This window comes from Chiloscyllium plagiosum, chromosome 35 (genome assembly GCF_004010195.1).
Source record: "Chiloscyllium plagiosum isolate BGI_BamShark_2017 chromosome 35, ASM401019v2, whole genome shotgun sequence".
Lineage (NCBI taxonomy): Eukaryota > Metazoa > Chordata > Chondrichthyes > Orectolobiformes > Hemiscylliidae > Chiloscyllium > Chiloscyllium plagiosum.
Window position 1 is genome coordinate 34181034 of NC_057744.1, and position 15781 is coordinate 34196814.

Genomic DNA, 15781 nt, shown 5'->3' on the forward strand with positions numbered 1-15781 from the left:
TGTTGGCCCCATTCATATTAGTTCTTATATCTCAATATTGAAACTGAATACAGGATTATGGATCAAGGAAGCTCATTGTGTTGGTCGTCACAATTTGGTACTTTAGGATGATAGATCTTTATAGAATTATGGAATTTGACAGTACAGAAGGAGGCCATTTGACCCATTGTGCCTGTCCCTACTCCTGAAAAAGCTACCCAGCTAGTCCCACTTCCCAACCCTATCTCTGTAGCCCTTTAACTTTGTCAGAAGGGCAATACTGGAAGAAACAATCAGTCCTCTTTAAGATTTTCAGGCATAAAGACCTAGATGTTACCAGAAGTTAAATTTTGTGGCCCAAAAAGACTTTGTGGCCCTGCTTGCTCGGTGCACTAGAGGGTATTTGTTAGCCAAATTGCTGCAAGCTTGACTGAAGAGTTAAGACATCTCAGCTCCAAGTGTAATGGCAATGGTCCTTGAAGACTTTGCAAGGAGGTCTTCATCACCTCATTAAGGGCACTGGGTGTAAAACATAGGATGGACTTTTAAAGACAGGAGTCTCAGCTCCTAGGCCATCTACAATGAACAATCTAACAATCTGCTCATATCCCCAGGTGGATCTATTCAATCCCGGACCAAGTGGAGTCCTCTTGGGGATCCAGACTGGTCTGGTCTTAGACCATAGATTCATAGAGCCATAGAGATCTACAGCACAGAAACAGATCCTTCAGTCCATCTCACCCATGCCAACCAGATATCCTAAATTAATCTAGTCCCAAAGCCAGCATTTGGTTCATATCCATCTAAACCCTTCCTATTCATATTCTCATCCAGATGCTTTTTAAATGTTGTTAAATTGTACCAGGCTCCACCACTTCCTCTGGCCGCTCATTCCATACACGTACCACCCTCTGTGTGAAACCGTTGCCCTTTAGGTCCCTTTTAAATCTTTCCCCTCTCACCTTAAACCTATGCTCTCTAGTTCTGGACTCCCTTATCCTGGGAAAGGACCTTCACTATTTACCATATTCATGTGATAATCAGGAGTCCAAATCATTTTCAAGGTCTGAGTTTAAGTCAGCTTCTTTATTAATGGGAACACATAGATTCCTGCATTGGCCTGGTGACAGTGTAGTTCACAGAGTAAAATTCTTCCTTACGCCATTGACCTCAAGATAAAGTGACATTTGGTGTGTCATAATCAGATTTGATGTCCACTTCAGTTGCCCTTTTCATCCTCTGAATCAGATTGCTGACTTAGTGTCAATTAATGTCAAACTCCCTATTTTTGTTTGGATGTGGAGCTGGTCTGACATTGCCTAAGCTCGCTTTAGCTTTGATCTTTACAGCCAACTGACAAAGGAGCCTTTGATCTTTGACATGGGCTGGCTTCACCCGGGAACTGTGCAGTAAAAGTATTGTAAACTTACTGAGCTCCTCAAGGAGACTCATTAAACACACACAACAACCGACAGATTAAAAAACAAAAGCAGAAGATTCAAAGACATCAGGAATTTAAACACCGAAACCCAAAAATTACAACAAGTATCCTTAAGAGTGCAACTTTGGTGAAATGGGATAGGTACATTCTAGCAAGACAGAAAGGCAAGTGAAGTAATGTCGGAGTACCTTGGAAGCCAGGGAAGGTTGACAATAGGATGCAATTTTGAAAAGTAGGTGTAAGAAGCAAATTTCAAGTGAGGAACATGTAAAAAGCAATAAGTTAAAGGGGGAATGAGAAAAAACAAGACTGTCAAAGACTGTGGGCAGCACGGTGGCCCAGTGGTTAGCACTGCTGCCTCACAGCGCCAGAGATCCTGGTTCAATTCCCGCCTCAGGCGACTGACTGTGTGGAGTTTGCACGTTCTCCCTGTGTCTGCGTGGGTTTCCTCCGGGTGCTCTGGTTTCCTCCCACAGTCCAAAGATGTGCAGGTCAGGTGAATTGGCCATACTAAAATTGCCCATAGTGTTAGGTAAGGGGTAAATGTAGGGGTATGGGTGGGTTGCGCTTCGGCGGGTCGGTGTGGACTTATTGGGCCGAAGGGCCTGTTTCCACACTGTAATCTAATCTAATCAAAGTAGAACATGATAATAGAATGCTTGATATCATTAAAAGTACCCAAAAATATTTTATCAATATGTAGATAGTAAATGGGTTGCAAGAGTCCAGGTCTATTTGAACCAGAAAAGGTGATATGTGCAAGAAGTGCTGAACAAGGATGGAATGCTTGAAGAGTAATGTACTTTATACCGATATCTACTAACCAAGGGGATAAAATATCAGTATTAGTGGAAATGCAGTGACAATGAAAGAGATGAAAATTGACAGCAGGCTTTACTGGAAAGCTTCGTTTTGTTTTAAGTGGATAAATCACCTGGTCTGACAAGCTTAGTGATATGATTGTGGTTAAAAAAGGACTTTTCAATTATCCCTGTGATCCCTGAAACCTTTCATGAACAAATGCAGTTTTTAAGAAAAGAGAAAATACTAGCATGAACTAACTGTCACTGTCGTAGATTAAGGTGAGCTGAAGGGATCCACATGGAAGAAGACAAAACTTTCTGAACTGAAATGAATATTTTATCTCAAACAACTGAAACCAGGCAACTGAGGTAAATTTATGTCCACTATTTAATTCACACTTAAATAATAAGTGCACAGCTTGCCCATTAACTGTTGCCTGCAACCATTCAGCTAGACTTGGGAATATACAAATGAATCATATTTCAGTGTGGGAGCAAATGAATACAGATGTTGGAATCTGTACTGAAAAATATACTGACAATCACAGCAGGTTAAGCAACATTGATGAAGATAGAGCAAATGTCTGATGAAGAGTCATCTGGACTTGAAATGTTAGCCTGCTTTCTCTCCATGAATGCTGCCTGACCTGCTGTGATCTCCAGTATTTGATGTTTTCAATCATATTTCAATATCTGTCTTGAGCAGTAGAACAGAGAGAAGGACAAATGAATTTGTAACAACAGAATGTGAAGTCTCAACCTCTCAATATTACTCAGACAACATCTAGTGAGAAAACAAAGTGGAAAACAGACATTCACCAAGAACTCCAAATTATCTACAAATCACCAATGTTGAGGATACATTTTATTAAACGACTATGATCGATGTTACAAATTTAACTCCTTAAGAACTCTCAGGACAATTAAACCCTATAAATTTAGTCTTTTTCCTTCCAACCCATACAAGATATTCTCTCCTTTTTAAAACATATTACCTGTGTCTGTGTATGCATTTGATGTTGTGTTTTATGATTTGTTCTTGCAGTTTATGGCCAATATGATTCTTTATTATTTCACTCAAGAAAGCCTTGTAAATTTCTTATGGTTCTTGTGATTTCTTAGTTTTGATGAGTACCACACTTTAATTGAAGTGTGAGAGCTGTGTGCTAAAAAACAATAAAGATATTTGTTGCAAACTTCAGGGAGGTAGTCATAAAGAGGGGAGCTGAATTACCTGTTCTTACATGGTCAGATCTCTTAAGCCCCAGATTGATAAGGGAATTGATGGTAGAGAAAATGAAAGGGCTTACCAAAACATTCCAACCTTAAAGATTAGAATGTGGCAAATATGGCACCCTTATTCAAGAGAGTATGGGAGGACATTCCTGCTATCTACACATCAGCCAGTTTAGCACCACTGATGAGTAATAATTGAGGAAATCTACACACATGGTGGCATGGTAGCTCAGTGGTTAGCGCTACTGCCTCACAGTGCCAGAGACCTGGGTTCAATTCCTGCCTCAGGTGACTGCATGGAATTTGCACATTCACCCTGTGTCTGCATGGGTTTCCTCCCACAGTCCAAAGATGTGTGGGGTAGGTGGTTTGGCTATGCTAAATTGTCCATAGTGATCAGGGTTGTGTAGGTTAGGTTGATTAGTCAGGGGTAAATATAGGGGGGTGGGTCACTCGTTGGTGTGGACTTGTTGGGCTGAAGGGCCTGTTTCCACACTGTAGGGATGCTATGATATATACATGTGGGGAGTTTGACTGAATGAAAGACGAAAGCATGATTTTGTATGATACATATTATACATTAGCTATTCTTTTCTTTTGACTAAGTAAGAGAAGTTTAATGTAAGAATGTAGCAAATGTTTTATTATGTGGATTTTAAGAAATTTCTGTCAAGGTACCATATAACAAGCTGGTTAGCAAAATTGCAACTTGTGTGACACGAAAATCAGTATCCAACTGGGTAACTATTGGGTGAAGGACAGACACCATCAGGGTCACTGTAAACAGTTACTTTTTTCAGACTGCTGGTTGGTAAACAGTGATGTTTTTCAAGGTTCAACGCTAGCATGACTGTTGAATTTGCTTACATAATGACCTAGATTTTGGAATAGAGGGTGACATTTCAAAATTTGGCAAAGATACCAAACATATAAATGTAACACACATTAAGGAAAATGTCAATCAATTGCAACAGGACATAGATGGACTAACAGAATAGACAGACAGATAGCAGATGGAACTTGATACAGGGAAGTGTGAGGTGCTGCATCTTGACAGAAGGGATAGGGAAAGCAATATAGACATAATGACTTCCTAAGGAGAGTGCAGAGACAGAAAGACCTGGCAATTCATGTACATAAATCTTCAAATGTAGCAGGACAAATTGACAGAGTCATTAGTAAAGCATATGGGATCCTAAACTTCATAAATAGAGGCATTGAGAACAAATGCTAATGCTGAACCTTTTTGCATCTTTGGTTCAGCCATGAATAAAGTACATGCACTTTGGAAGAATATGACGGTTCCAGAGAGAATGCAAAGGATATTTATCAGAATGGTACCAGGGATGAAGGATTTTGGTTCAGAGATTAGGTTGATGAAAATGGGCTTTTTTTTTCAGAGAAAAATGAAATGAAGGGTGAATTGGTAGAGGCGACTAGGAAGGACAAATAAAGTTTTTTTCTATCAGTTTATGGTTTAAAGACTACAGGACTCAGGTTTCAGATTTTAAACAAAAGATGCCGTGGAGATATGAGGAAGAACCATTTTGTGCAGCCAATGGTAATAAGCTGGAACTTGTTACCAACAAACAGATTGGAAGCAGAGAAAATCACTTCTTTCAAAAGGAAATTGGATAGGATCTTGACAAAGTGTTCAAGGCTGGAGAAAAGAGCAGTGGATTAGCACTGACCGGATTACTCCACAGAGAGCTGGCACGAACTTAATGGGTCAAATGACCTCCATACATCATGACTTGACGATTGCTATGGGACCAGAGTGGTTCGATGAGCAAAATACTTCTGTCATAGTGAGTGTCAGCTGCAGTTCAGTTGGGTGAGCTCTTATTTAGAAGGCTGTGGGTTTCAGACATTTTCCAGTCCATATCTTGGGCTGGTCTTCAAGCAAACAATCATCAGTTTAACATTTCATCTGTAAGAAGACACACCTCCTTGATCCCAGTACCAAGCAAGATGGCAGCTTTCAGATGAGATTTTAAATCAGAATCTATTTTCCCTTCAGGTGACCATTAAAGGTTTCATTTCATAATTTGAAAAATAGCTTGGGTATTTTCTTTTGTGTCTTGGCTGACATTGTGAATCCAAACTGTTTGGGTTTCGATTTCACTGATAATTTTGGAGCTTGCTGTGTGCAAATTGATTGTTGTATTTTCTACATTCTGGCTCTGTTATTTGCTCCCACTGGTTTCATGGGCTGTACTGTAGAGTGCACTGAGGCAATAATGGATTCTAAATAAATTCATGTCTTGCTTTATTTATTTATTGAATCAATATGGACAAGTATTGTGAAGATCCATGACTTCTCTGCTTATGTCGTTAAAGTCAGGGTAGGCAGCAGTTAAAAACTTGCCTATGGTTGATAATGTGAGAAATTAGCCAGATCTCTCCACTAATAATTATCACACACCACTCATACTCAAGTATGTAAATGAGACTGCAGAGATTTGGTGAATGGTATTCACAATTTGGAATGGTGCCTCAAATGGCTTTACATTTACATCAAATGGATAAGATAAAAAAGAAATGAAAAGTAGTTATTGGTGAGGTAATGGCAAATTAGAACAATAAGGTATAAAGGTGGCATGAATAGATGTAAGAAGATGGCAGCATATTCCTCAAAGAAGTAACTAAATAGACTTTCACTCATGGGGAGAAAGGGGAAGCAGCAATCAATGTCAGACAAGCAAGGCAGGATTGAGAATGGCTGAGTATGAGGTGATGGAATGTGCATGTGAGGGGTATTAAATGAAGGAATACAGTGTGAGTGAGAGAATTTAGTGGGAGTGAGAGTGTGGGAATTGTGTATGGGTCTGGGTGAGGGCATGGAATGTAAGTAAGGGTGAAGAGACTGAGTTTGGATGACAGTGTTGAGGGTGAGCGGACTGAGTGTGGGTGGGAAGATTGAATGGATGAGGGTGGGGGAATTGAGTGAGAGTGAGATTATGGAGATGTGAGAAAGTTAATTTCTGAGGCTGGGGAGGCAAATAATGGCAGAATGATCAATTTTTAGTGAAGGTGAATGTGGGGACATGTGTGAACAGCTTGGTGTGATTCTCCCTCTCTAACAACACCTTATCACCATCCAGTCCTCTTTTAGAGATGGCAATGTCTCTTACCAATTAACTGCTGCCTGTTTTATCTTCCAAAAATCACTCATTCCCAGTGCAGTTTATTGTGAGAGGATTTGGTGCTGTCGCAGTTTTATACAGAATGCAATTAGTACCTTCATCAGAGACTTCCAGAACAGAAAAGGCAGACTGTCAGCAGCTCTATAATTTGTCATCAACAACTCTGCAGCATCTCACTCAACTCCATTTACTCTTTGTGTGATTTTGAACAGTGAATGTTGGCAGGTTGTTCGATATTGAAGGTTTCAGAGCCAAGCCTTAATCCACTCCTGGTTTCAAATCCACACCTCTGGATTTCTCATGAGGATTCACTGATAGAGTCAATCACCAAAATCCTGGTAGAATTTGACTTCTTAGATTCAGCATTGATAAGGACAATTGTACCACCACAGTTGCTGCCTGGTTAAAAGAAAATCTATATCTGTGTTTATAAAGTGCCTTTGTGATGTCATGACAGCCTTGGGTGCTTTAAATTTAAGCACTTTTCAAGTGTGGCCATTGCTGTGATGTAAGGAATGAATCCTTCATGTTGTACATTACTAAGATTCTGCAACAACAATCTAAATTTTGTGGTTAGCAATGTTGATTGAGAGGTAAATGTTGAAGAATAATTTCCCTGTTATCTTTGTATTGCACCACAAGATCCTTTTGGTTCACTGAAGAGAGAAGCCAGAGCCTCAGATTAATAATATCTCACTAGAAATAAAGACACATCTTCAACAAGCTTTTATAGACTGGGCCAGACCCCCTCAAAATAGTTTAAGAAGGCAGCCTAAACCCTAACTTTGTCTTATTTAAAGGCAGATGTGAAGTGGGTGTTCCATGTGTTATGCAGCGGGTCAAACAATGGGCTTTAAGCAAAACAGAATTTATTTAAACAGTACAGTAGAAACACAAGCAAAAGAAAGCAGCATTTAGAATCACTTAACTATGGGAAAACTTAACCAACCAGATAGAGCAATTATTAACATCCATGAACACACCCCTTGACAAAAATGATAAATTCAAACCTAGTTTCTTACAGGCTGGAGGCAGGAACATCAAGAGAGAGATTGCAGAGAAAGTCAGATGAATCCTTTACTGAAACTCTCTTGGACTCACACATCTTGACTGCTACAACTCAAACATAAACTGGAAAAATCCTCAACTGGGAGAACTGGCTACTCATCTCCCTTTGTTAAATTAGACTCTTCAGTACCTCTGCCTTTACAACCTCGCTTCAAAAAAAAACAAAGAACAAAATAAGCTTTTAAAAGTTTATCACAATATTCTCCCCAAGTCTGTGTGGCTTTTCTCCGGGTGCTCCGGTTTCCTCCCGCAGTCCAGTGATGTGCAGGTTAGGTGGATTAATCATGGGAAATGCAGGGTTACAGAGCCTATGGTGGGAGTTGGTTTGGGTGAAATACTCTTTGAAGGGCTGCTGCAAACAACATTGGCCAAACGGCCTCTTTCAGCACTACAGGGGTTCTGTGTAAATTGCATCAGATGTTCACACTCAAATGTTTCATGTGGCATTTGAGTTAAGAACCTCTGAGAAAGAGCTAAGAAACCTATCCACTGACCCACAGCTAAGAATGAGAGCACCCACCTGTAGAGTTCAAACCCTGGATCTGAGGGTCTGCCTGGCTTGGCATTATAGTTCACCACTTCCAAAGAAGAATCATACTGAATGCAAACATTAATTCTGTTTCTCTCTCCACAGATATGCTGAGTTTCTCCATGCTTCCTGATTTTATTTCAGACTTCCAGCATCCACAGTATTTTATTTTCATTCGATGTCATAGTTACCTTGACCATTTAGTACCAATTTTGCTTCTGACTTCAAGGCCTCTTTGAGAGGCTGAATCTTGAGGGAGAGTGCTGCTCTGTTCCATCTTTCACATAGCTATGAAGCCAAGGATCTGAATGCCCTATTCATCTGCTTGGGTTGGTGTAAATGGTATGAAATGCAGGACAGTTCTCTAGTGTTCTGGGCAATACAACTACAAACAGATTATTTGGTTCTCCATCTCTCTTGCGTTACTGGGATCTTGCAGTGCACAAAATGGATCTATGTTCACCCACTTAACAGTGTATACAAGTCAATCAGTAATCCATTAGTGGGGATCTGTTTGGAATAATGCAACATAGTGGCACAAGAAAGTTGTTTCTCCAGTGTACCAGATCGCGTATTTACTAACTGTTGTGGCATTTTCAATATAAATCAGTTCAGAGCCATATACTCAAGTGAACTGCTCAGTCAAATACAATTACATTTTATCATAATGGATCTTCAAAAGCCGAAATCAATTTTGATGAGTACATTTTAATGAGTCCTGAAATTAATTTCTAGAAAATTAAACCAAGGCATTATATATTGTCATCTTTGCAACAAAACGTTAAACGTATTATTTAGTATGGGGTTTTGAGTGAAAGCAGAACACAACTTGTCCACCCGCTTGATCACCGTAACCTACACCTACACTGAGGTGTGCTGAAATAGCCGGGGAAAGGATTCACCTTTGAAATCGGTGCTATCTTATTAACGTAAGGACTTCAATGCGCTTGTGGAGCTGTCCATTGTTGCTGGGCCATGTGTAGGGGGGGGGGGGGGGCTCGTGCAATCACCTTCTGATTTTGTGAGGGAATTCTCCTCACTCCAATCGAGCTGAAATGGGGAAAAGTTGAAAAAGGAGCAGGAGAGGGCTCCTCAGTCCTGAGAAGCTGTTTAACCATGGCTGAGCTGTACCTCAGTTCCATTTACCTGTTTTTCCTCCAAATCCCTTCACTGAACAACAAAATAAAACCCAATCAATCTTAACCTTGGACATTTCAATTGACCTCCGTCTCCACAGTCTTTTTGGGGAGAGGGAATTCAAGATAGTCATGATTTTTTGTACAACAAACGAAAACTCTCCTGATTAAATAGCTTGTTTCAAATTTAAAGATTGCTGTCCTGGAGGCATTGTGTTTAACCTTTTAAATCCTTTTTTTTTTAGCATTTAGGACGCTTCCATGAGGGCATCCAGCAACCTCCTAAACTGAAGCGGCGCAGTCTATTTCAATCTGTACTTTAGCAGTTTAAGCCCTGCTGTCGCTATGGTCTGGGAAAAGAAAAGCATCCTATCATACAAACCTTCAAACTGGAGCAGGGAGAGCAGAAGGAACCAAAACTGGATTATGCATTTACAGAGGAAAATCTAACTCCAAAAGCTTGTTCAAAAAGCCCATTTGCATTTGTTTCGCTGAAAAATGAGACTAACAACGAATTTACAAAGGAACAAGCTTTGCTCACTGCGCGATCCGAAATCATTGCGCTCACGGGGTTAATAAAAAAAACCCAACAAACAAAAAAGATTGAAAGAGTTGCTAGCAATTCAAAATCTGTGAGGATAAGCGTGTCCCAAGTATCATAAATTTGATCAAAATTATAAATTACTTTTAATATTCCTGCTATTTTATAATGTTACACTTTTACTATTTATTCCCATGATAACATGTTTCAAATCATTTTTACAGAATGTTGCAGATGCTTTGATTAAAATTTGTATGGATTCTGATGAGACAATTATAAATATTTCATTACAAGGTCTTGGACTAATTCAAGATGACATGTAAAATAGTGTAGAATCCTCTGGAGGAGCAAGTTTTAGCCCAAGGCAAGGCGAGACTGCTGCGGGATGAGTCTCTGAGAATCTGAGAGAAGCAGATTGCAGGGATTAGTGGATTAGAGGCGAGGATTAGCGGATTAGAGGCGGTATTATTGCTGGAGGAAGAGAGCAGCTGTTGGAGATCTCTCAGTGCTGATCCGGTCACTCAGTTACTGATCTGGCTCACCCTGTCACCGCTGCTGACATAGCTCGGCTTGCTCACAAAGTCAGAGGAACCCCTTTGCAGTCCTTCCCGTGATCAGAGCTACATCTGAAGCGTCCTGCCGACGTTATCCTCGCCTCCTACCCTTCGTTAGTTAACACGTGTACACTCTACTTTCATCATTCAAGGCTTATATCTTCCGGACACTATTATTGCTTGCTATGACAATCTCCCAGTTCTAATTCCTATATGTGTTAAGGTATAGTGGGCATGGGAGTGTGTGAAGATGTACGTGAGTTTGTGTGCGTGTATGACTGTGTGTAAGAGAGAGGGTTGCGGGTGTGAGCATATGTATCATTGTGTGTTTGTGTGGTTATGCGTGTGTATACAACTGTGTGTGACTATGTATGTGTGAGACAGTATGTTTATGCAAGTGATTAAGTGTGTGTATGAGTATGTGTGCAACACTGCACGTGTGACACTTTGAGAGAATACATATGTGCATGTGAGTGAATCAGCGAGTGTGTAACAGTATGTGTGCATATGCGTATGTGAGTGCATGTATGTTTGCGGTTCTGTGGATGTGAAATTCTGTGCGTTTAAGTGAATGTGTGGACGTCTGTGTGAAAGACTGAATGTGAGAGTGAATCAGTCAGTGTGTGTATTTATGTAATTGTGTATGCATGTGTACGAATGTGTATGCGTATATGTGTGTGAGATTGTGGTTATGTGTTTGAATGTGTTTGAGTGTGTGAGTGGGTGTGTAAGAGTGTGTATGTGTGTGTAGCTGTGTGTATGTCTGTGTATGTGTATGTAGCTGTGTGTATGTATGCAGCTATGTGTATGTGTGTGTATGTGTGAGCGTAGCTGTGTGTATTTGTGTGTAGCTGTATCTGTGTGTATATGTGTGTGGATATAGCTGCGTATGTGTGTGTACTTGTGTGTTTAGCTGTGTGTGTGTGTCTGAGTGCAGCTGTCTATCTGTGCCCCTCATCATTCACAATCTGTGTGTTCCTTTGGGTGTATTTACACTCAGGTGATGCGGACCGCGCAGGTTGAGAGATGTACTTTGCGCTGTTTCTTTTTCTAAAACATTCTCAGGGTTAGAGTTGTTTGGGCAGAGCTAGGTGTCCTGTGAAAACGACGATACAATTGAATAGCTTGCTAGGTAACGTCGGAAGGTCAGAAAGGAGACACAGGACAGGAGGCTTTGAGACATTAAACCAGGTAGAGACATCAATACACCAACTGCGTTTTCATCACAATTTGGTTAATGCATGGCTATTGTTACTGAGGAAAGACACGTGAATTGATTTTGTTTTGAGGGGAACTAGTCCCTTGACATAACCATAACACCAGCTACCCTCTGATCTAACCACAGCTCCCATAGTGGGCTATATGTCCCAAGTGAGATAGGTATACAGAATATTATAACAGACTGATGCCCCTTATAGTGCAACCTGCAAATGGTGACAAGTGATTTTGTGATTTTCAGATCGAAATACTTCGTTTGGATTTTCTTACAACTGTCACAGCATTTGGGGCAGTTCGGCCCATCACGGGCTCAGTGGTTAGCACTGCTGCCTCACAGCGCCAGGCACCCGGGTTGGATTCCAGCCTCGGGCAACTGTCTGTGTGGAGCTTGCACATTCGCCCTGTGTCTGAGTGGGTTTCCTCCGGGTGCTCTGGTTTCCTCCCACAATCCAAAGATGTGCAGGTCAGGTGAATTGGCCACGCTAAATTACCCATAGTGTTAGGTGCGTTAGTGGGAGGGAAATGGATCTGGGTGGGTTACTCTTCGGAGGGTTGGTGTGGACTGGTTGGGCCGAAGGGTCTGATTTCACACTGTAGGGAATCTAATCTAAATCTAATCACTTCCAGATTGGGAGGAGATAAAACCTTCCGCTTTTCGAAAATAAAAATCACCAAACAACAAACTTCCTCCAAAATGCATCGATGTGGAAATGGAGTGAGATCAGGGTCAGACTCAGTGTGATTCCTCCCATTGTTGAACAGCAGGCAGTCAGTCTGGGCTCCCATGTTGGTAGTCTCGCCAGCAGCAGAGGAGATCCAGTGCTGGGGATCTCCAGGCAGTAATCAGTGATCTCAGTGAACCCAGTGTCTCTGATAATGAGCAGTGTCCTAACCGAGAGGGAGCAGCGAAGCTTGCGGGAGGCCCAGAAGCCGGAATGATCATCCGTGTGTTTGCTGCAAACCGAATGCGCGGTATACAAGGTCTGTGGGGTCTTCGCCCAGCGCAGCGACTGGGGGTGAGACCCTGGGGCCATCTGCTGTCCCTGTTGTCAGAACCGAATGTGGGGATAACAGAGGAACAGGTGTGGGAACAAGCCCAGACCCTGATGTGAACGGAGATGGTAGGCACAGGGAGTGTCCAAGTTCCCATTTAACACGGACAATGGAACTAACTCCTGTCCAAAAAAAATGAGACTCACAGTAGTGACCATCCTTGTATCTTCCTAACACCCCACCCCTGTATCAGACAGCTCTCTGCAGGCACTCACCGACGATGCCTGGCTGTCTAGTGGTATTGCTGGGTGCTTTTTTGTTGCTAATTTTCAATGTTCCTGTATCAACATGACACTATGGAACCTTCAGCTGCACACGATCGCAGTCAAAACGCCCGCATTGCAAATACTACGGGGTCTCTCTCTCTCTCTCACACACACACAGACACATACACTGACACAGACGCACGTACATACACAGACACGCACAACACACATACATACAGATACACACAGACACAGATACACACTCTCTCACACACACTCACTAATATTCTCTCACCCACACAATCTGTCTCACACACTCTCAAACACACACTCAAACATTCTCTCTCTGACACACACACTCTCAAACACACACTCTCTGTCACACACACACACTTTGAGACACACACACACTCACAGACCCGGGGGCGGGGGAGATAGAAAATCCGAATTATTCCCATATTTTCAATGCACCGTCGCCGCCACAATTTTCAGCTCAATGTCGGATTCGCACCGAGAGGTGCAGGACAAGTCTGCAACAACTCAGGCTTGGTTTTCACCCCAGTCAGTGAGCGGCACTCGCTGTGAGTATCTCACCCACTTTAAGCTGGTGAAAAGTGCCTGGTAAAGCTGCGACTTCCATCTCCTCGCCTTTCACACTTTGAATTCTGCTCTTTGAAGGGAACAGCCGAGTGTGTGAAACACACGCACGCACACACAGACACACACATACAGAGACAGATACACACAGAGACAGACAGACACACACACACGTTACTTTTGCTGTGAAAGCATCATTTTCTTGCCAGGGTCTGTCCCTAACTGAATTGCTGGCTGTTTGATGGTATTGAGTCTGACGGAGAGACCACTCCCCTCTGCTGCTAGACCACACCATTCAGTCCCCGGTCTCTGTCTCCCTCTCTGTCTCCCTCTCTGTGGTCCTCTGGAACGCCGAGGAGCCCGCAGGCTGCAGCTAACCCCTCACTCTCTCCCACTCGCTGTGCACTGCATTCCGGTGCGCAGCTCCATTCTGAAGAGGGAAACTTTCCCTGGGAAGACCGAGCTGTCATTCTGCGCATCGAGTCATTCCCAAAGCCTGGAGCTCACTCGCGCTCTCGGGAAAGTCTTTCGCAAACATGGGAACTCATTCCCAAACCCTGAGCAGCGATTCGGAATAATCACCAGGCCCTGACAGGGTAATATACCCCACTCTGGGGCAGACTGACAGGGTAATATATCCCACTGTGGGGCAGACTGACAGGGTAATATACCCCACTGTGGAACAGACTGACAGGGTAATATATAATATACCCCACTGTGGAACAGACTGACAGGGTAATATACCCCACTGTGGGGCAGACTGATAGGGTAATATACCCCACTGTGGGACAGTCTGACAGGGTAATATACCCCACTTTGGGGCAGACTGAGAGGGTAATATACCCCACTGTGGGGCAGACTGAGAGGGTAATATACCCCACTGTGGGGCAGACTGACAGGGTAATATACCCCACTGTGGGCAGAGTGACAGGGTAATATACCCCACTGTGGGGCAGACTGACAGGGTAATATACCCCACTGTGGGGCAGGGGGCAGACTGACAGGGTAATATACCCCACTGTGGGGCAGAGTGACAGGGTAATATACCCTATTGCTGGGTAGACTGACAGGGTAATATACCCCACTGTGGGGCAGACTGAGAGGGTAATATACCCCACTGTGGGGCAGAGTGACAGGGTAATATACCCTATTGCTGGGTAGACTGACAGGGTAATATGCCCCACCAGACTGACAGGGTAATAACTTCCCTGATGTGCGTATTGAAAGGTTAATTCCTTTTCCCGGGGATACACTGAGAGGGTAATATCCTCACTTCTGGGCGGTATTAAAAAGAAACTAACAATTTCTTCCCAAAACACACCCTCCACACCAACAACAGGTAGGATAACAGGAGTTATTGTCACTGTACACAGTCATAGCTCCCAGCAACAGCAAAGATCAGAAACCACAGCAGCGAAGATCAACACGAGGAATACAGTACATTGGAGCTAAAGGAAGCAGGCAGTGTATCAGCTCCGGCCAGCCTCTTACCTTCCCGCAGGAGTAAGGCGATGAACAGCGGGAGGACCGGCCTCATAGCCGGGGCTGAGAGAGTGTGCTCTGCTCGCCGATCCTTGCAGCTGCTGCCTGCGCTCCCCGTGCGATTCCTCTCTCTCTCTCTCTCTCTCTCCCCGCACTCTCTCAGGATCTGCTCGCCTGTAGTCACTGCTCTCTCGCCGCTGTCCTGCTCCCGTCTCCGCTCTTGCCTCGGTTCAGCACCATCTCCTCACCGAGAGTCATTCAGATCCAGCAGAGACAACCCCGCCCACAGTACCAGCTCCTCACCCTCCACGTACACCAATCAGACCCAGCACTAAGCAAACCACAGTGCCAGAGTCACCCACACTTTCCCTGTGCCAACCTGGCACTGGACAGTGCTACAGTCTCTGCCTTTACCCAGCACAGGCAACTTGACGTAGGGTGATGCTAATATCGTTAATGGTGCGACGGAAAATTCAGTCAACCTAAGGTAAGGTATATGCCTCCTTCCTAACTCATCTGCACTGTACCTGTCACACCCAGGACTGACCTGTTCATGTGAATCAGTATTGGAAACACAAATGCCCCTATATCCAGCAAATGCTAAGGATAGCACACCTCATAAGCACCCAGTCGTCATTAGCAGATAGGAATCTCGCATGCCCAGTCTAATGTGCGCAACACAGAGCAACTCGAAGAAACTGGCACAGGCTCAGTGGTTAGCACTGTTGTCTCATAGCACCAGGGACCTGGGTTCAATTCAAGACTTGGGCAACTACCTGTGTGGAGTTTGCA

The 15781-nt window shown here is 43.2% G+C and overlaps 1 protein-coding gene across 6 annotated transcripts in view; it reads right to left on the bottom strand.

Annotated features, from left to right (window-relative positions):
- The window catches only part of kirrel3a (kirre like nephrin family adhesion molecule 3a), a 568693-nt gene extending 553146 nt beyond the window's left edge, over nt 1–15547 (bottom strand). Inside the window, exon 1 of one of the 6 annotated variants that reach the window (XM_043676910.1) lies at nt 14999–15547. In XM_043676910.1, coding sequence (XP_043532845.1) covers nt 14999–15044 — 46 coding nt within the window. In that variant the 5' untranslated portion in view covers nt 15045–15547. The remainder of the gene's footprint in view (nt 1–14998) is intronic. The other 5 variants (XM_043676908.1, XM_043676912.1, XM_043676911.1 and 2 more) reach the window with 5 other exon arrangements.
- Nucleotides 15548–15781: the final 234 nt, after the last annotated feature.